This window comes from Spermophilus citellus (genome assembly GCF_964194105.1).
Source record: "Spermophilus citellus genome assembly, chromosome: 6".
NCBI classification, from domain to species: domain Eukaryota; kingdom Metazoa; phylum Chordata; class Mammalia; order Rodentia; family Sciuridae; genus Spermophilus; species Spermophilus citellus.
In genome coordinates, this window is record NC_138187.1 from 28,378,940 (window position 1) to 28,400,535 (window position 21,596).

The window sequence follows — 21,596 nt, forward strand, 5'->3', positions numbered from 1 at the left end:
TTTTTCCTCAGGCCTCTGTCCTGTCTCCCCTCTCCCAGGGCATCCTCTGCATTCCCCGTCCTGTGGACCCAGAGGTGCCTCCTGTGGGGCACCTGCTGCCCCCTAACCTGCCCTCTGCTGGACCCTGGTTCCCAGTGAGCCTCGACCCCGTGTGCCCCACCCCGACCCGGGGCCCAGCCTGGACGGTCGCTCACTCTCGATCTCCGTCAGGCTCCGCTGGGCCTTCTCCGTGTCCTCCCGCTGCTTCCTGAGTTCGTCCAGCTCCGTCCGCAGGAACTCGCAGTTGTCAGCCGCCTGTCGCCCCAAGTGCTGCTGCTCAGCCAGCTCGGCCTCCAGCTCGCTGATGCGGCCCTTCAGCTGCAGCATGGCCCGCTGGCTCTGCGGGAGGGACCCGGTGGGCCATCTGGTCACCACGCTTCCAACGGGCTGGGCATGCAGAGCAGGACATGCCCAGTTTCCAGCTCAGAGAAAACCAGGTGGGCCTCCGCATGGTGGGTTCCTCACCCACAGCTCCCACCAACCACAGAGGGAGGATGGTGTCCAACAGCCGAGCGTCTGCACTGAAGCGAGCTGGCCTCTCTCTTGTCATTATTCCCTAACGAGGCAGCCTAACTCTGCGAAGCATGTATGCTGGGGCTCCGCGGTGGGAGCGCCTGCCTGGCACAGGTGAGGCACTGGGTTCAATCCTCAGTACCACATAAAACAATAAATAAAATGAAGGTATTGTGTCCATCGACAACTAAAATTACTTAAAAAAACTAGTATGCGGCATTATGTATTATAAGTAATAAGAAATGACTTAAAGGATAGGTGAGGATGCACGTGTTTTATGTAAAGCGACACCATTTCATATAAGGGATTTGAGCATCTACAGGCCTTAGTATCTGCTCACTGGTGCTTGGGAACCAGTGCGCCATGGATATTGAGGGAGGACCCCAGAGGCCTCGGTTTTCCTGAGCACCTGGCTCCCAAGGTCTCAAGAGAATTGAGCCTCTGGTCACCATGAGCCCAACAGGGCTGACCCCCGCCACTCTAACTAGGACAGAATTCCCCTGCCATTACCAGCTCCACCCATAGGACCTGGAAGGAGGAGGGAGATGCAGGGCCTGTCCCCTTGAATCAGTCTTCCGACCAGCTTCGGGGCAGGAATGCTGTAAACCAGGTCCACACACAGGCACCAAACCAAGCTCTTCCTGGGCCATGTGAGAGGAACTGGAGCCAGGTGGTTACCATGGCTACCTCTGGGTTTCATGGGGACCCTGGTGCCTGTTTTATCCTCAGGGCACGTGCCATGGAGATGGGGCTGTCCAGGTGCTTTTGGCTTTGGCATTTCTACAAATTAACCTGTCTTAGGCTGTGGTCCAACTGGTATCGGGGGACACAGCTTTACGCTGCAATGCGTCATGTGATCAGGTCCCAGTGCCTACCTCTACCTTCACGTTTTCCATCTGTGCTTTCAGCCCGCCGATCTCCCTGTACAGGGCCTCGATCAGGTGGTCCCTGGGGAGAGAAGGAGGACAGTGCTTCTGTCCCTCTTTCCAAAACACCAGCTTGGAGACTGGTGTGAGGGGAGGGGTTAAAAGCTGGGGCTAATCCGGGAACATTTCCTCAACACTGCCCCTCACACAGTCGACCTTCTGCACCTGTGGGCTCATCCCAAGAATTCAACCAACTGCAGATTGGAAATATTTGAGGGGAAAAAAAACACCTGTGCTGAAGAGGTACAGATTTCTTCCTCTTCTCACTCTTCCCTAAACAATATGGTATGGCAGTGACATCCCCAGCGCGTACATTGTATCGGTATTTTAAGTCATCCAGAGAGGATCTGTAGCACACAGGGGAAGTGTGTAGGTCCTACACAATGACCACCCGATTTATGCAAGGGACTTGCGCATCTGCGGACATTGGTATTAGCGTTATGCTAGGAGTCACCTTAGCCCAATGTAAAGCCCACAGGTGCAGTCAGTGATCTTCTGGGATTAAGGGGCTGATCCTCAAAGGTCAAGACATTCTTTCTCTAAGAGGCCTAAGGGTGAAGAATCCCTTGGGTTGGGTGCTGCGGATACAGCATGGCTCAACTTAGTCCCCGCACGATGAGCTGAACGTGGCTGGGACTCACTTCTCATCCTTGCTCATGCCATTCTGGCTGTTGAAATTGAAGGGATCGCTGCTGAAGGAGCTGCCAAAGATGTCATCAAACTTGTTGTCAAATAAATTCTGCGGTGACCAAAAGGGAGGGGGAAGTCAGAGACCAGGAGACTCCCACGTATGGGTCAATGGTCGGGACCTCCCCAGGAACCACGGAGCAGGCTAGCCTCCTGCTTGTATTCTGAGAAGGCTGAACAAAGGTAGGAACATCAGCCTCTGCCTGTAGTCCCAGCTACTCAGGAGGCCCAGGCAGGAGGATCGCTTGAGCCCAGGAGTTGGCCTCCAACCCATCTCAAAAATAAACAGGGTGGTGAGAGCCAGTGCTCTCTCCCACCCGCATCCCCACACTTGGGGGCAACAGGAAGGGCCAAGCTTGTCTCCCAAGGGTCCTCACCTGCTGGGAGGCATCCATGTCCATGAGGTCATCCTTTTCTAAGATGGGTTCACTGTCAGGGGACGAGCCCTCTGCGGGGATGACCACCACGGGGCTGATGTGTTCCGACAGGGCCGAGGCTCGCAGGAAGTTGGGTGGGTTCTGAAGAGGGAGACACTCTTTCAGCCTGCGTTCACCTGACAGGCCCTGCTGGCTGCAGGAAGGACCGGGGGACCCCACAGTGCCAGTGTATGGACAGGTGTGCTCACCTCTGGCAGCTGGGGGATCTGAATGAGCCGCTTGAAGTATTGGAGGTTGCTGGAGCGGTGGAAGAGATCTTTCAACCTGGAGGTGGAGAGGGCCTTAGGGGGTACTGGGTGTCCCTGCCAGCCCCGGGGAGGGGACAAGGCAGCGGCCCCCAGCTTCCCTACCCCTACCCAGCCCAAGGGCACAGGCTGTCAAGGAGATGGTCTCTGTGGTGCCAGGAGTCAATTATGATGCTATGGACTAGGGTCATTTACAGCCGGTCCTCAGTTATCTGGTGGCGAGGAAAGAGCGATTTATATCTGACTAAGGGTAACATCTAAAGAAATTGGCCTGTAATCACAGCAGCTCAGGAGGCTGAGGCAGGAGCATCGTGAGTTCAAACCCAACATCATCAAAAGCGAGGTGCTAAGCAACTCAGTGAGACTCTGTCTCTAAATAAAATACAAAATAGGGCTGGGGATGTGGCTCAGTGGTCGAGTGCCCGAGTTCAATCTCTGGTCCCAGAAACAAATAAACTGATTTTCTTGAAGGGTAAACCAACAAGCTACTGGGAAGGGAAAGCTACTACGAAGCTGCACCCTGTTTTTGAGCTATACGTTGTCTCCCTATTAGAGCAGAAGCTTCTAGAGGGCAGGGGCTGATCCCTACTGAGCTGCGTTTACCAAGATCCCAGGCACAAAGGGATGTAAGTTGCGAAGAAAGAATGATCTGCCTGTACAGAGCCCTAATCTTGGAAGAACATGAACATGAAGAAACCAACTTATGATTTTTTGCAGTGCTGGAGTGGAACTGGGGGCCTCACAACTGCCAAGCTCACGCTCAACCACTGAGCTCCAGCCCCAGCACTGGAAGCCAAGATTTCTTCCTTATTCTCAAATCTCTATTTTGAATCTAAATACTGAAGACTGAGAAACCTGACAGCTGAGAATGATACATACTGAGAGGAAAGGGTATTTCGGATCCTAGCATCTCTACCTAGCAGCAACACTCTTTTCCTGGCTCAGCCTCATGGACGAAAGCCCTGGGGGTCTCGTGACAGCCTTCCAGACCCCAAGACTTAGGTGTGTTCCTGTGACATTGCTGCTGCCTGAGTGTGGAAGAGGAGGCGTGGTGTCTATGCACGGGAGATGTTGTCATAAGTTAGAAAAAAGCGGAAGGAAGTGAGGCCTGACCCATGTCCCCGTCTTCCTGGGCCGGAGCCAACAGTAATACTGATTACTGCTTTTGCAAGCTACCGGAATCTAACATTCCAGGAACTCGGCCCCGGTGCCTGTCTCCTAGGATTTCATAAGTCATTCATTACAGAATGTGTACTCAGTGTTCCCCAGTGGAACAGGGGAGCCGAGAGGTGACTGCAGCCCTGCACTTGGCCTTCAATTGCTCCTGGGGAGCCAGGAAGAGAAGCACAGCGTCAGGATGCAGGAGTCATGGTCACCGATGAAGAGGTGAACCAGAAAATGCAAGGACTGGCATTGACCGTGCCAGGCCAGGGGACCCTTCTCAACGCCAGGGTCCTCCTGCCTCTGGACCTCCTTTCCCCTTTTCTTGGGATAATTACGTTAGGGATGAGCTGTACCTCTACATTAGTCACCAATTTTCGCCCCCAAATGCACCAGGGTAATTTACTCCTCAGCCAGACACGCTCCTCCTTCCCTAGACCAAGCAGCTCAGGCATCTGGCTTCTTAGCTTGCAAATTCATCCCAGGATTTCTCGATACTCTGTGCTTGTTATGGATTACATGTAAGGTATCCCCCAAAAGCTCATGTGTGAGACAATGTGAGAAGGTTCCGAGGTGAAATGATTAGATCGTGAGAGTGGTGACCTCAGAGTGCGCTGGTCCCCTAGTGGGGAGTAACTGGGTGGTGGCTGTAGGCAGGTAAGCTGTGGCTAGAGGAGGTGGGTCACGGGGGGTGGGCCTTTGGGTTTATATTTTGTCTGTGGTGAGGGGAGCGCTCTCTCTCTCTCTCTCTCTCTTTGCTTCCTAGTGCCGCATCCCTAGCTGCTGTCCTTCACCACTCGTCCGTCATGACCATCTATCTCACCTCAGGCCCCAAAGAATGCCGTTGGCCATCTGTGGACAGAGGCCTCTGAAACTGTGAGCCTCCAAATAGACTCTTCTTCCTCTATTTGTTCTCCTCAGGTCTTTTGGTTGCAGCAGTGGCAAAGGTGACTTAGACACTGTTTCCCGGCCCAGCGCTGGTCAGGCACTGGGGACAGAGCGCTGGGGCAGAGGGTCCAAAAGGAGGGAAGCCATACCAAGAACTCGAGGGATACAAAAGGGTGAGAACTTGGGGTGGGGAGAGACTGGAAAAACAGGGTATAGGGAGGAAAGTCGGGAGTGAACGAGGGGGCTGGGGATGGCCTTCCTGAGGAGGTGACAAAAGATGCAAGGAGAGGAAGCAAGCACTGAGGCCCTCATGGGCTTAGGAGCTGGGCGTGTCCCTAGGACTGTAGACCCAAAGGGGCCGGAGCACGTGAGGAACGGGGAGGAGGTCCAAGATGGCAGGCAGGGCTGGGTCTCGCACAGCCTTGCAGACCACAAAGAAGGACTCAGGCTGTACTCTAATGTAGGCAGAGCCATGGGAAGCTCTTGAGCAAGAGAGATGTTGGACATACTGTTCCATCTGCTGGCGAGGCCTGGATTACAGAGGGGGGTGGAGTCTAGGGAGTCTGGTCAGGTCAGAGGGTCCTGGCGGGAGGCCCTGGTGGCTGAAGGATGAACTTGTGGATGGAGCTAGAAGTTATCTGTAGAGTGTCGGCAGAAGCCAACGGTGGACTGGACGAGGGGCAACGTGAGGATACGTGAGTTCTAGGTCTAAATGGACAGTAGCAGCGTTTACTGAGACAGAAAAGCCTGGGAAGAAGGTTTTTTTTTTTTTTTTTTGAGAAAACCTTGAGTTCAGTTCGAGATTTAAATCTGGTATCTAGGTGTCACCTCGAGTATGTGAGATTGGAATTCAGATCTAAGATACATGTGTGTAGGAGCTGTCTGTGTAAAGGGGGTCAGAGCAGGTGACCTAAGGACAGGACAGAGAGATGGAGTCCTGGCATGGGGCAGGTGAATCTCCCTCTTCCAGGGGATTTACCAGGGTCCAGTAGGTGTGCTGCTGTCCTAGCTATTTCCTGTCATTTTATCTCCCTAGAACGCAGGCCCCACTGCCCCTCACGTATTTCACAGTGTGCACGTGCTCGGCCTGGATCCATCTTACGGCGGGTTTTGATTTGCCTCCACTCCTGTTATTAGAGCCACTTACTTTGTGAACTGCTCCATGAAGCGGTCTCGGTGGCCCTGCAGGGTGTCAGCTGGGAGACCTGGAGGAGAGTGGAAGGAGTGTAAGAGGGCAGGTAGGCCACATGGGCTCCGGATGGAAGGGTGGCCATCCTGGGGCCACTTCTGGTCTGTGACCAAGGGAGCCCCACAGGAGTGTGGGGACTCTCATCCTCCAAATCTTCCCACTTCCAATTTGGCCTAGAAGGATGAGCCATTCTGGGCCCAGTGTGAGGAGGCTGACCACAGAAGCAGCGTTGACCTGGCCAAGCCCCGGCGTTGGACCAGGGCAGATATGGCACACACTTGATCACCAGTGTAACTTGTGTGACTCTGTACAAGCAGCTACCTCTCAGGGACAGCTTCCCCATCACAAAGCCACCTTCACCTTCAAGACTGTGGGAGTCTGTGTGATTCAGCTACAGACCACAACTCGGTTTTCAGTCTATTTTTAAAATCTCAATTTTAGTCATTTTTGAATGGGTGGGACATTCACTGGGTGTGAGCACATATCAGGCATGATCCATCGAGAGGACCAAAGCCGACAGTGCACAGAAAAGTCAGTCGGCCTCCATGGGCTTCCTCCCAAGAGCACTTGGTCCTAGGACCCCAGTCACATCATGGTAAAATAAAAATAAAATAAAAAATAAAAAGGAATTGAGGGTTATTCTCCAAAAAATCTCACTAGCACTCAACACTGTCAAGGTCCTCAAAGACAAAGAGACTGAGAAATTATCACAGCTGAGAAAAGCCCTGGGACTTTTGGGGCTCCGTGTTATGTAGTGTCCTAGATGGGAGTCTGGACCAGGAGAGGGACCCTGGGTACCAACTGGAAATCTGAGAAAGCATGACCTCAGTTAATAAGGTATTGATAGTGATTCATGAGTTGTGACAGGTGCATCCCGCTAACATGGGGATAGCAGGGGAAGCTGGGTATGAGGTCAACGGGAATCCTCTATACTGTCTTGATGACTTTTCTAGAGTTCTAAGTAAACATGTCTTAGATTATAAAGTATAGAGAAGTCAAGTGTCTGCAAGCTGAAAATCAGAAATGCAAAACGCTTCCAAAATGAAGTGACCTGAAATCCAAAGCCCTCTGAGAACCGCCGGGTCTCAGATCAAGGATGTTGGTAGTCCATGCCAATGTTCCAAAATCCGAGAAATTCCGAAACCTGAAACACTTCTGGATGGAGCATTCTGTATAAGGGATGCTCGACCTGTGTCTTCCCACGTCCCTACTTCTCTCCTCAGCCACCCAGTTCCCCTGCACGTCCAAGTGGGTCTCACACGTTGCCCTGCCTTTAGAGAAGATCTTTGAACCCCAATAATTACTTGCCTGTTCTCCTATCTCACCGCTCTATAAGAACCTTGTGAGGTTGTGTTGTGCGATGCATTTTACAGCATCGCAGAGACGATTACAAGCTCACGGGCACTCGGCGCTGCCAAGCAACATCTCCCTTCTCCTCTTGGGATCTGATTGACCCTGGGCTCCCTTCAGATTTGGTCCATAGCCTTTCTGATCCCAGAAGTGCAAATTCAATTTCCCTTCCAGGAAACCACCCTGAATTCCTCCGCGTGCTACTATTCTCTGACCCTGTCCTAACAATTGGACTCTGTGCTTGTTGGTGACCACAGTTAGGGAGCATCCTTGTCCCACACTTCTGAAATGTGGCCTTTTGTGACATATAACCCTAGGCCCATGACACTTTGCTGGTGTCCGTGCACATGGAGACTTTTCTTGGTTTTCCATCATGCACAGACTTTTTTATACAATCCTTCATGGTGGGCACCCTGCAGTGGGGCGCGAGTGCCACAGGATTACATAGGGACCTGCATTTAACAGTGCAGATCTGAACCCTGCTGGAGACCCCCTAAAGCAGAATGAGCCTGGCACAGACACACAGTTTCAAACAAGAAACACACAGGGCGGGTGCAGCTTGGTGGTGGAGCAGGAGCTCAGCATGTGAGAAGCCCTGGGTTCCATGACCGTCACCGCAAACCAACCACCAGCACACAGAAGCATGGAGGTCACAAGAACAGTAGCTTCCAAACTATGCTCTGCCAAGGGCATGCCAGGGATATGCAGCAGGCGAGGGACAGCCCTCCATTTAGGTGAGCAGTCCGTTCTACATATTTCTCCACAAAATTCCATCTGTACAAAGGATGATGTCATTAATGGTTTGGACATTGCTGCCTTGGCTCATACAGGCCAGAGATATGGTCCTTGTGTAGGTCCTAGAATACCTGATGTCCTTGAAGAATAGAGACACAGAACAGATGGAGATGAACCATCCTGGGACACAGCAATGGCTTGCTAGGAGCTGTACTTGGCCCACCATAATTTAGACCCCTGTTCTTCCATTTTCCATTCTCTTTTTTTTCTTTCTGGTGGTACTGAGGATGGGACCCTGGCACTCCCCTGTGCTGGGCAAACACCCTACCACTGAGCTACATCCCTAGCCCCTTCCATTCTCTTGACTGCCAGGAGCTCCAGGCACTTTTGAAACAGAAGCGGAGCCAAGGGCACGCAGCTGGGCTGTGGTCCCCAGGGACCTCCATAGGGGATGTGCTGTGAGGCACCTCCCCGCCCGAGGCTCACGGAGAAAGATCCCGCGGGTGTACTCACAAGAGTGGAGTTTGAAGAGGAGCTTGACGGTGTAGTCATAGAGGTGGCTGCAGTCCAGGATGACCTGGATCAGCGGGGCAAGGCGGCACTGCCCTGCAGTGGTCACTGACACCGAGCGGGACATGTCCAGGGAGTTGAACACTGGAAATAAAAGGGGGAGAAAGCAACAGGGTGAGGCAATGGCAGGTGGCAGAGAGGCAGAGGAGGGCCCAGCACGCAGCAAGGGCCGACTGGGTGGGCATCACTCCAGCTGACTCACTTAGCCCTTGCAGCACAGAGAGGGTGTCCCTGTCATTAGGGGAACCTCTGTTGCTGGAAAGCCAAGGTGTCATGCTGAGAGTTAAAGATGCACCAGAGAGCCCACGTGGCCACCCGCAGCTAGGCCAGGCGCCTCTGTCCCCGATGGCCAAGATGCCTGGTGTGCAATGAACAGGCTCCACTTTGTGCAGACCCCCGTGACGGCCCTGAAAGACGACGAGATCTGCTCATCCCTGGAGAGCTCCTGGGACGCCCAGGAATCCCTTCTTCCCATCTCTGAGGAGCCTCCTAGTTCTGCCCCAAGTCAGATCAGAAAGGCACAGCTAGTATTTCAGCTCATGTCAGGCCCAATGGGGAGACGGGTCACTATGCCGGGGAGCTCTCAGGTCCCTGGGGCCTCAGAACCTGAAAGGAGCTGACCAATCAGGCCGAGTCACTTGCATGTGAACTTGGCCTGACGCCCCTGGCCTTCGGAAGTGCCGCAGGCCTGGTGGTTGGCGGTAGCCAGCAAGGGCAGAATGCACCCAGTGGGGATCAGAAAGTGAAGGAGGGAATCTTTCGGCTGTGGCTTCCCAGTGGCTCGCCTCAGGGGTTCTTGGGCCATTTCAAAGGGAGACACTGGAGGGCACAGACGCACCAAGCAAGGGTCTGGGGGGCAGGATGGACCACGGGGTCAAAAGCTCATCGGGGTCATGGGGGGCCATCAGCAGACGTGCTGCCCTCGACTCCCCCGAGTTCTGGAGAGGAAGCTGCTCCCCCACTTTCTGTTCCAGGGATCCCTCCATATTTATGCCCAAGTTCCTGACCCAGGAACTGGATGCCTGGCTGCAGGTCCCCTGGCCTGGTGGTTTTCCTTCCTGCCCAGGCTGTGCATGTCCCTGGAGGTGCTAGCCGTGGTAGAAATGGACGTGACTTTCCCTGCAGCTCCACAGAGCATGGCCCTGCCCAGAGCCCTGTGTGCTCTTCCTCCTCCGACTGCACGAATCCCTGGTAACAGGGTTAGTTTGGCAAATGAAAAAAAAAAAAAAAATCCCCAACTGTTCTAATTAGCAGGCAGCTTTTCTTCTTGACACAAATTACAAGCAGCTGCCGTTGCAAGGAAGCCATCCTCAGGCTCCACTCTGGCAAGTACCCACAGCAGGTCCCTCTCTGGGGCTGCCTGCTGCCTTCTTGAGGCCTCCTGAGATGGCCCTTGGTGCCTAGCACCACCCACAGCAGTGTAAGTGTGGATGAGGATGAGTGCTCAATCTCTCTGGGCCTCCAGAGGCTTCGCTGTGAAGCCCAACGATGCCAAGCGCACGCCTCACAGGGTCTTGTAATGTGCAGCGGCTCTTGGCTTTGACGCTGCCTGCAAGTCCCCATGCCCCTATTCTGTGTCAGCTGGTCTGGGCTAGGGTCGGGGCAATGGTGGTTTTCAAAAGCCCCCTGGGTGAATCTAACAGGCGACCAAGGTTGAAAACTGACTGCTGGCCTGGGGTGTCAGAACCCCTGGGGCAGATAGAATTCCACAATGACAGAAACGCTCTGGCTGCACCATCCAATATGCAGCCACATATAGCCACACCAAACATGCCTAAAGTATGGCTTGTGCAACTGAGGACTTGACTTTGAAATGTTATTTAACTGTAACCAGTTTAAATACAAATGCTTCGCAGCTTAGGGTGGGGTTACATCCTGATCAGCTTAAAACACAGTAAGTTGGCACTGTGACTGCACCCGACCCATCAACATCGCAACTCAGCCAGGCAGCCGGGAGTGCTCGGGACACTCATGAGAGCCTCAACTGGGCAAAATCATCTAACACAGAGCCCATTTGATATGAAAGTGCTGCATATCTCATGTAATTTATTGAAGAGCTGTTAATTTCAGGTATTTTGTGACAGTGGAGAAAAGCTGACTAACAAAGCCACACTCAAATCTTGCATGTTCTAAACCCGGTGCAGTGGCCTATAATCCCGTCACTTGGGAGGCTGAGGCAGGAAGATCACAAACAAATTCAAGGACAGCCTCAGAAGCAACTTAGTGAGGCCATTTCTCACAGTAAAGACTAAAGAGGGCTGGGGGTGTGGCTCAGTGGTTAAACACCTCTGGGTTCAATCCCTTCAATCCCTAAAACCAAACAATAAATAAATAAACAAATAAAAATAAAAAATCTTGCATATTCAAAAGCCAAAGGTAAATAAGTTTTGAATCACCTGTCTGGGTCCTTCCCTCCTGAAGCTAAATAATCATTAGCCACAGCAATTAATACTTGTTCATGTACCTTTACGCAAATAGTTACGGAGCATATAAAAATTACTACTGAGGGCTGGGTTTGTGGCTCAGAGGTACAGCGCTTGCCTAGCATGTGTGAGGCCCTGGATTTGATCCTCATCACCACATAAAAAAAATAAATAAATGAATAAATAAATAAATAAAGGTATTGTGTCCCACTATAACTAAAAAATGAATATTAAAAAAAATACTACTGAGTCCATCTATAGCACTTCCCTCCCTGACTGGGAGTGGCTTAGGGCGGGGATGACACTCCCTAGTAGGTGTTTTGTTTTTAGGCCTCTGCCCACTTCACAGAAGGCCCTGCTCAAATATGTTGCCAGGAGGTTGCTTCCTTCATTTCCCCAAAGCCAGTTCCCCAGCGTCTCTGGTGCTTCTCGGCCCATATCCTGTGCTGAGCTCACTGGTCAAAGCATCACAGACTCTCAGACCCGTCACAGGCTTAGACCAGCGCTGGGACACAACAGGACACTGGGACGCATATGCTGCACAGATGAGCTCACTGAAGGGAGCAGACTTCAGGTGAGTCAAAGCCCTACATGCCCACTGGCTGAGAAGGCCACCAAGCCCGAGCGAGAATGCCTGTCCTCTGTCAGTCACCTGCTGAGAACCAGCTCAAATCTTAGCACATCATCCTCTGTCTCCCAGGGAAAGGAGCCCGGCTGGGAGGTGAGGGGGACAGAGACACCCAGAGGAGGGAGGTGCTAGCAGCTGAGGGTCTGGGGGTCCCAGAACTCTGGGCAGGGTGGTCAGCTGCCCGCAGTAGCAGAGCAGGATGTCCTGGGTGACAATCTAGCTTGACCCACTTTTCCCAATGGCTGCCAGTTAAACAGCAGACACAAGGCCTCCTCCTGGGAAGGAATCACCTGGGTCACAGCCTAGCTCTGATGGCAGATGGATAGGGCCAAAGGACAGCAGGGCTGTGGCCACAGTCCACTGGCTGTCAGAGAGTAAGACCTGTCTTTGGGGTCTTGGTGGCCTGGACTTTAGGAGGGAGGCCAGCAGCATGTTTTTCTGCTCTGATGTGACATCACTGGCTTCAAATCCACAGAAGAACTTCAGCCCCTCCCTGAATTAAGAGCACAGAGACATGTGACCTGTGACAGGGAGACAAGGGCTGGCCCCAGGTCCAGGAGGACAACCAAGCTGGGAATCAGGTCACTAGGAGAGCCCTGTCAGATGGAAGGGCAGATGCTGAGAGCCATTGCCAAGTAGGAATGACACATCAAAATTTCCTTGCTAGCGTACCCCATGTTAAATGGATTTCGCTGTTGACATTGCATGTAAGGTGACCTTGCTCAAGGACCAAGGCGGATCCGGGTTTAGAGCTGATCAGGTTTGAGGAAGTATCCCGGTCCTTGGGTTTAGGGCGTTCCCTGTTTAAGACAATAGGGGTTTTAGGGAAATTGGAGGTTGAAGATTATTGCTGCCTGGATTAGGGTGTTCCTGCTGCTTGTTCCCATTGAGTTCTTGTGAGATTCAAATGGGATATTGGAAAAAAGTGGAGTAGGTGAATTGGGCGGAGGAGAACGGGGATTGCCCCAGAACGTGTGTAGAGGCCAGTGTGAGTTCGGGAATAAAGAATTGCTGTTTGAATCGACAAAGCTGTGAGTGGCTCGTGATCTTGTGCCCAGCCAAGACATTGGCAGGCAGAGACTCACCAGTCTGGAAGAGGTTCAGTTCACACTCCAGGTAGTCAAACATCTCCACTGTTAGCTGGAAACTGACCCAAGAAGAAAGAGAACTTAGGTTCCAATCTTTGTGGGTGTGGAGGAGCCCAGGGCCTGGTGTGTGCTGGGCACAGGCTTCACCGCTGAGCTACACCCCAGCCCCTAAGGCCAGTCTTTGACCTGCCCACCCCCAGCTCCTGCCCCCACCCCAAGGCACACACATGAGCACCAGCGCAAATGCACACGCACACGCCCAGCTACAACCTCAGCTCTCGCCTGAGTGGGCATTCAGGCCATTTGAAGATGAAGAAGGACAGAGAGTCCACAGTGACATGGGGAAGGACGGGTGCCTCGCCAGGCTGGGAGGTGAGGGTGAGGCCGCGAGGGGCGCCAGCCGGTGGCTCTGGATGGCACGTGGGAGGAAGGGGCCATCAGGACATCACCCAGGGGCTTTACCTCACCCCAGCCTCTGCCCCTAGCATCAGGCCCTCTGTGACCCTAACGGGAAGTGACAAACGACAAATGCGGTCGCCTCCTGGGCCCAGGGCATGGGGACTGCCCCTTACAAGTTGTTGACGTCACTTTCTCCAGCCTCGTCCAGCTGTCGGTCACTCATCTGAAGGTTGCACGGGAACCTGGGGTTCTGGGAGGGAGGTGGGAACCAAGTCAGAGGGCGGTGACGTCTCCCCAAGGCCAACAGAGCCAGCATCAAGGAGCCCTCCTGGGATGTGACCCCACACACAGACACCTTGACAGGCTCGGAGACACCAAGCACCCACTCCACCCTTCTGAGTGAGGGGAGGCTCCTCCCCGCAATTTGTGCTCTGGAACATTCCATGCACGCTCTCCCAAGACAGCATATGACAGCGCTTGCTGTCAATCATCCATTTGTGAGGAAGGAGTATTTATTCATCCCTGTCCTTTCTGACCCCAAGCCAGGCTTCCTGCTGTCCTTGCCATTTCCTGGAGCTGCTGCTCTCCATTCAGGGATGTACAGCATCCTCTTCCCCGCCTGTGAAAACCCTCAGTGGTAAAATAAACTTGACGGCAGGAAGATATTACGAGAAGCAGCCCCAAAGTTGAGAGAAATCCTTCTCCTACCATGGGGTCTGTCTAGAGTGGACGGACCTGGAGAGCAAGGGGAACAGGCCAGAGAGATGGGGGGCCACCTCACCAAGGGGCTTCTAAGTTCCAGAGCCAAGACTTCAGGCTGCTAAGATGGGGACCTGAGATGAAGGAGGCGGGGCTGGGAGTCCCTCCTTTTTGCCTTCTCTCACCCCTGAGTTCTCAGCAACGGTCCTCCTAGTGTGGTCCCAGCCCCATCCCCTACTGAACCCGAGAGGCTGGGGTGAGGCCCAGTGCTCTGTGTTTCCTTAGCCTCAGGTGACTGAATGGGCGGGAGTGACAGGTGGGGAGAGGCCTGGGCGGAGGTGCAAGGGGCTAGCCACTTGCCAGACCCTACAAGGTCTGGATAAACTTCCTCAATCTTCACGACGGCCTGCGAGGCAGAAAAGTGATTTCCGTTTTAGAACCGAGGAAACCAGGACTCATCCGGGATTCTCTCAGGCCAGGAGCAGAAGCCCCCACTAATACACTCCAGGTCAGCTCTGGGCTGCTCTGGGTGCAGGGGACACAGGGCAGGGATCCAGCAAGGTGGGCGGGGCTGTAGGTACAGGCAGGGAGCAGAGTCAGAGCTTGTGCAGGGTCTTGTCTCAGAGAGACCTGAACAGAGTCCAGAGCATGAGTCCCCCGGAGAAGGCTCAGCGCTGCCGTTTCTGTGGGTCCAGGCGCTCTCAGGCAGGGGACTTCTTCACAACTGACCCTATTTCAGCCACCAATCACCTGACTGTGCCAGGCACACAGCCCCACTTAACCTTAAAACCCTGAGCTTGGGGCAGGGAGGGGCTCAGTGGTAGGCCATTTGCCTGGCATGCGCAAAGCCCTGGGTGCCATCCCCAGCATGACAACCAACCAACCCCGAAGGGCACATCAACTGTTTTGACGGCTTGCTTGCGGGTGCCCCACATCTCCACTCTCCATCTTTCCATCTTTCCCCTCCTGCCAGAAAGACCCAGCTTGCAGCCACTGTAGGACGGGGCTGCCAAGGGCCAGGGCAAGCCCGGGCCAGACGGGACAGCAGGGCTGGATCGCAAGTGCTGGCTCTGGCTCCTACCCCCTGCGTTCTGTGGCACAGTCACAATATGCCGTCTCCTGCCAGGAAATCCCCACTGCGGCCTCGGCTTCCAGGGCTCCTCGGGGCACTGCCACCATCCTCAATGGCGGGGGCCAGCACGCATGGCTCTCAGGCTGGTCGCCTCTCCTTTCCCACGGTGCTACCCACATATCTGTCTTCCAACCTGCTGCTCTTCTAGAACTTCAGGGACTCCTCCGCTTCAACCGCCCCCGTCCACGAGGACACCGTGCCTTCCTCAGCCCCACTGACCAGGGCTGGGCTCTGTGCTCAGCCCTCCCAGGTCCCCAGGTGGCTCTACTCCGAGCTAAAGGGCTCTCGGTTTTCGATTACCCCGGTACTCACCCTAGTCCCTGGCACCTGGGTCAGAGCCGTCCCATGTGCCAAGTCCTGCACGCTGCCATATGACCCTTGACCACCTCAATTCCAATCCCATCTGTCAGGACCAGCCATGACCTAGAACCGCCCCCTACCGACTCCTCCCTCGCAGACCCTCCCTCACTCTGGCTGCAACATCCAGGCCCTGGCCCTGCTGTCCTCTCCTGCCCTCATGTCCAGCTGGTCCTCCTGCTCTGTCTCAGGGACATCCCACCCCAACATGCTCGCTCTCCTCTTGGCCTCTCTGGCCCCCTCTGGACATCAGGACTGGAGCCCTGTTCCCTCCTCACATGCTGTGTACTAGGACCAACTTGGAGAGACCCTCTCCTCACTTAGGCCGGCCCCTCCTAAGGGGTCAGATCCCACCTAGGCTTTGGTTCACTCTCTTGTTCAGCAAGTCTCACTGGGCACGGTTCTGGGACAGAAGCTCAGGGGACTCCAGGAGGTGGACACCTGTCCTCTGCACTCCACGAAGCCCCCAGTCCAGAGCCCCCCTGGGTTCTGCCGTTCTTTTCGCTTCAGGGATTGAACCCATCCCCAGCCCTTTGTTGTATTTTATTTAGAGACAGGGTCTCGCTGAGTTGATAGGGCCTTGATAAACTGCTGAGATTACAGGCATGCAACCCCAGCGCCTGGCCTGGTTCTGCTCTTGTTGACTTTCCCCCTCTGCCCTCCTGCAGCCTGACCTCTCTTCATGTCACCCAGCTCTTCCTCACCGTCCCCCTCCCAATTTTCAGGCAGCCCCCGCCACTCTGTCAGTTCTAGGGGCCATGTCCCAATTCTGGTCCTCATTGGCAGCCACGTGGACAGCTGGGGTCTTTTTTTCAAGTCCACCTTGCACAAGGCCCCAGGAAGGACACCCTACAAAGTGCAGATGACCCTTTATAGCCAGGTCTCCCCTGGGTGTGGAGCAGTCCAAGGAACTGCCCAGGCGGGTGCTGAGGCCTCAGGGGCTGGGATGGCCTTCCGCAGCTGCCTAGTCCCTGGTCCTGTGCTGTCCTGCCCACGTTTCATCCTGACGCAGGTCTGCTGCAGGTTCACAGGGATATCAAGTTGTTCCAGGCCTTGTGTCCCTGGGTCTCCAGGCTCACTCTGCCTGGAGTACCTGGCTGCTCTCCTGCTGGGTCACCTCAGTATGCAGCCTGTGGCAGACTGGGGTCTTGGGGAAGGAGTTTTGTTGCAGGAGGGCGGGGTTAGGCCAGCCCCAGCAGCCCCACTGCAGTGCCTACCGCCAGCCCTCGCCAGCACTGACTGCAGAGAAGCACCCAGCCAGGTCCTCCCAGGATTCCTGACCACAGAGAACACTAAAGCCAAGGAGCCGCTGCTGCTGTGCCTGGCAACACAGCTGGGGGGTGATGTGTGCTGTAGCGGAGAACCCAGCACTCCAGACAGAGCTCAGCTTACTGCCCGCGGCCACTGTCCCCTGTCCCCATCCCCATGCATTGGTGCTGCCTCCTGCTGCTCTCCACTCTAATCTTACTGCTCACACCTTCTCTACCTCGGTCACCTGCCCTAGCAAACTGGGAGACTGCACACATGGGGACATGATATTGCCCTTCTCTCTTCAGGGCCCGACCTGTTCTGGCCCATGGCAGCCCCTGGGTACAGCATGGCCGAGGTGTCCAATAGGCCTAGTTCACATTCCTGCTCCATCTCCCCAGGACATAGCCACGCCCATTGTCACGCTGCCGTGGGGACTGGGTGTCGCACAGGCAGGTTTAAGAGAGTGGCACAGTACGCATGGGTCGACACTGCCCCTCAAGCACATGGGGACCACAGGGATAGGCACCAGAGGAGGTTCCCCTTCCTCTCCAGCTCCCCAGCTGCTTCCTCTCCCACCTGGTGGCCACTCTGCTCCCACCACCTGTCTGCCCATGACCTGCCTCCCAGGCCCGCCCTCCCACGCTGTGGCTTCCTATTTCAGGTGCCCTCCGCAGGCCCCTATGGTCCTCAGGAGCACCTGACTTGGCTTCCCTGATGCACCTCTGCACACAGCTCTGCACCTAAGAAGGTTCTGTAGGGAGCCTGCAGTGGCGAAATGTGGGACCACTGCTTCCTAACATCTCACAAGCAAGCTGATGGATGGGCCTCCTCCTGTGCAAAACGGGAACAAAAGGGAAGAGTACACAGTGCCTCGTCCCCGTCACACCCCAAGGCCTGACGGTGGCGGCCCTATCGACCACCTTTCTCTCACATAGCATGGAGGCAGGATGCACGCTCCCTTGTGCCCACAACATTCCCTGACGCGGGCAGGAGGGCCCAGCAGGACTCACCTTGGTGTGGAACTCCATCTTGGTTCTCAGCAGTTTGAGGTAGATGCTGCAGAGCTGTCCATAGCCCTCGCTCAGGTGGCCCTTCCAGGAAGAGGCAAGAGAGCAGAGGATTAGCACCGGGCACACTGGGGGAAGCCTGCAGCCAGGGCTTCTAGGGTAAAGAATCTCTTTCTCAGACTATGAAAATAACAGACGCCTATGGCAGAAAATTTAGAAAATATAGAAAAGCATGTATACAAATACATTGGTTTTTTTTCCACTCTGGGGATTGAACCCAGAGATGCTCTACCACTGAGCCACATGCCTAGTCCCTATCATTCTTTCTGTGTTCAGACAGGGTCTCACTGGATTGCTTAGGGCCTTGCTAAATTGCTGAGGCTGGCCTCCAACTTGCAATCCTCCTGTCTTAGCTTCCTGAGTCGCTAGGATTACTGGTATGTGCCACTGCACCCAGCCTCAATTTATTTTTTCACATAATACTGCGATTTCACCCCATTTTTCTTCTGTATGATCATTTTTAGTGACTGCCTAGTACATTATAAATATGTACTATCATTTATTGAACAAACTCAATGTTTGAAGTAGTTGAAGCCAATTCAAAATGATCTCATTTTATTTATTTATTTTTGAGGCAGGGTGACATCACCCAGGGTGGTCTCAAGCAATCCTCCTGTCTTGGCCTCCCAAACAGCTGGGACAGAGATGTGTACCACTGGCCCCGTTTGCCATACAATACAAAATGTGAAGACTTCCTTTGGGTAAATTCTGGATAAGGATTTTCATGAAAGGATTTTAAGTCTCCACTTAGCAATCTCTCAGCAGTCTAGCCATAGGCTATGTCTTTCCTTCAGTCTTTCTGAGCACAGTAAAGTTGCTCTGGGAAGAAGCTGAATTAGCAGAGTGATGCTGGCCACTCCCGGTTATCTGCAAACTAAAACTGAATAGCTGTGGCCCCCACATGAGTTCTGACTCCAACATTTTCTTTCAAGGGTGCTCAGAATAAAGGACCTTCCCTGAAATGCACCTGAAAGGGCCTCCAAGGGCCAGGAGGGCCCAGAGGAGGTGACAAGTCACCGTCAATGACAGAGATGGCAGCACTTACGTGACCTAATCTCCTACGAACACTTCACACTTCATCAATTCAATTTTTAAAAAGTTTTCTTTTTCTTTTTAGTTGTTGTTGGCTCTTTATTTTATTTTTATGTGGTGCTAAGAATCGAACCCAGTGCCTCACACGTACCAGGCAGGTGCTCTACCTGTGAGCCCCAGCCCAGACATTTCATTAATTTTCATGTAATGTTTATTCATTTTGGAAAGATGGGAAATTACTGGAAAGTAGAAAAATAAGCAAAAATATTCTGTCAGAGATGCTTTAACATGAAAATGCACAAGAACCAGAAAGTAAAGCTGGTTCCAACTTCCAGAAACTCTTAGTTCAGGGGAAGAGATGGAAGGGCATGACAGAAGGCCTCAGGGATCCCAGGCTGGGTAACCAGGCAGCCGAGTACCAGGGTGACCTCTCATTGAAAACCACCGAAAATATGGGCAAAGCGTTAAAACCTTCTTTTTGAAGGTAAACAGCCGGGGTGGAAGGGGGTAGCTGGACACACACACACACACACACACACACACACAGTGACTAACACTGAGGCAGTCCTCTCTGTGAATCGTAAAGAAAACCCTGGTCACAAAGCCTTGCTGTGATCAGAGGGAAGGAAAATCCACTACTGGGGATTGGATTCCTCAAGGGATCTTCCCAGAACTCACAAAAGCTGAAGCTGAGAATTGAATTTACAGTGATCTCAGTGGGAGCAAATAACCAGCTCTCTCTGGAGGAAGCTGCCTTTGTTATTGACTTTAAAGAATTTTCACAAATAAGACTGCAAGGAAAATGAGTACCTCGCCGTGGAAAATAACTAAGCACCAACAGAAAATATATGTCAAAAATGCCATTTGGCAGGAACAGATCTCTGAGGACTTCAGAAAACGGAATCATGAAAAGTGAGATATGAAACGAGCATGCCTAAGACGTCTAAGAAGTAACAGGGTCCACGCTGGGCCAGGGAGACCGTAAAGGGCACCCAGCAGAGTTTTCCTGGTTTTGTTTGTTTTTCCCAGCACTGGTGATTGAACCGGTCCTGAACCAGTGGATGCTTAACACTGAGCCACATCCCCAGCCCTGTTCATTTTTTACTCTGAGACAGGGTCTCAATAAGTTGCTGAGTCTGGCCTCAAATTTGCAATCCTCCTGCCTCAATTCCCGAGCAGCTGGGATTACAGGCATGCGCCACTGCACCTTGCCCAAGCAGATTAAAAAAACAGTATTTCAAGAAATAAAAACCACACTAAAACTGAAAACCTTATGGAGAGGTTTAACAGATTAGCCCAGCTAAAGAGGGAACAGTGCACTGAAATCCAGAGGATGGAATTATCCAGAATGCAGCAGAGACAAATAGGTAAAAAAATTCAAAACAGCAGCTCAGAGACATGGAGAGAGACTGACAGGTTCTAACTGAGGCGCAGAGGAGGACAGAACAGTGCAAGGACAAAGTTTATAACGACATCGAGACGTTAACCTGAAGATTAAAGAGGTCCAAAGAATCCAAAATAAATTCACCCTTAAACACGTTCTAAGATCTTAAAAATGGCCAGAGAAAAATCACAGATTAGCTGTGAAGGAGCAACAGTGAGTTTCACAAATGACTTCAAGAAAATAATGGAAGCCAAGAATCATGGAAGGGTAGCTTGAACAGCATCCTCCTGTGCTGAGAGAAAATAACTGTCCCCCTAAAATCCCAAACCCAAAGAAGGTTATCTTCATGAAGGACGCTGAGTCAGGACATTCTCAAAAAGCAAAAATGTATGCCACCAGCAGACTCTCGGGTAGAGAAAGTTCTGAGAGAAATAACTCAGGCAGAAAGTGATCCCAAATGAAAGATCAGAGAATTTACAAAATGAAACAAAGTAAAACAATATGGTATAGGGCTTAAAAAGAAAAACCAGAACTAAAATAGCATAAGGGTCGAAGGGTTGTGGCTCAGTGGCAGAGCACTTGCCTAGCATGTGGGAGGCACTGGGTTCAATTTTCACCACCACATATAAATAAAACAAAGGTCCATCAATAACTAAATAAAAAATAAATAGTCTTAAGTTCTTTGTATTCCACAGGAAACAGGTGCAGGTATGAAACTGAGACCTCGATCAACTAAACAAGCATTTTTTAATTATTAAAGAACATACCAAATTATTTAAAAAGTAGAGGAAAATTTTAACCTCTCAACTAGTAATGAGAGAACCCCAATCAATCCCTAAGAAAGCAATGAATGAGAAAAACAGACTAGGAACAGATGGGACAAAGGGAAGCACAAAGTAAGCTGGGAGAGAAAGTGGCTGAAAGCTAAGCTACACTTAGCTCCCAGGCCAAGCGCATGCTTAGCCTGAGCACAGCCCAGGGTCCAGTCCACAACATGAACCCCATCCCCCAAGCCCCCAAACATCAACAACAAAAAGTTAGAAAATGCCAATGTAATTATATCTTATATTACAATAAATGTAAATGTACCAAATGTCTAGTTAAAAGACAAAGATTGCCAACTTGAATTAACAACAACAACAACAACAAAACCACCAAAATCCTCTGTGGCTAGCCTGGGCAACACAGTGAGACCCTATTACCAATAAAATAAAATAAAATCCAACTGAATGCTACCCACAAAGGATAGTCTAAGAAAATGAAAATATTGGAAAGTTGAAAGTAAAGGGTGGGGAAAGATATGCCAGGCAAATTCTACCAAAAAGGATAAGGACCTAAGCTTTACATGCCATAGGGAGAGCTTCCCAATATGCACTTGGGAGATCTGGCGGCCACT

General features: G+C 52.4%; 1 protein-coding gene across 7 annotated transcripts in view; it reads right to left on the reverse strand.

The window, feature by feature from the left end:
- The window catches only part of HIP1 (huntingtin interacting protein 1), a 134,065-nt gene that overhangs the window by 20,530 nt on the left and 91,939 nt on the right, over nt 1–21,596 (reverse strand). For all 7 annotated transcript variants that reach the window (XM_081297375.1, XM_081297374.1, XM_081297377.1 and 4 more), the window contains 10 exons: nt 17,728–17,808; nt 13,452–13,528; nt 12,877–12,938; nt 8,684–8,824; nt 6,044–6,101; nt 2,791–2,866; nt 2,543–2,683; nt 2,120–2,217; nt 1,428–1,500; nt 195–378 (listed from right to left, as the gene is read on the reverse strand). In XM_081297375.1, the coding sequence (XP_081153501.1) occupies nt 195–378; nt 1,428–1,500; nt 2,120–2,217; nt 2,543–2,683; nt 2,791–2,866; nt 6,044–6,101; nt 8,684–8,824; nt 12,877–12,938; nt 13,452–13,528; nt 17,728–17,808 (991 nt within the window). The remainder of the gene's footprint in view (nt 1–194; nt 379–1,427; nt 1,501–2,119; nt 2,218–2,542; nt 2,684–2,790; nt 2,867–6,043; nt 6,102–8,683; nt 8,825–12,876; nt 12,939–13,451; nt 13,529–17,727; nt 17,809–21,596) is intronic.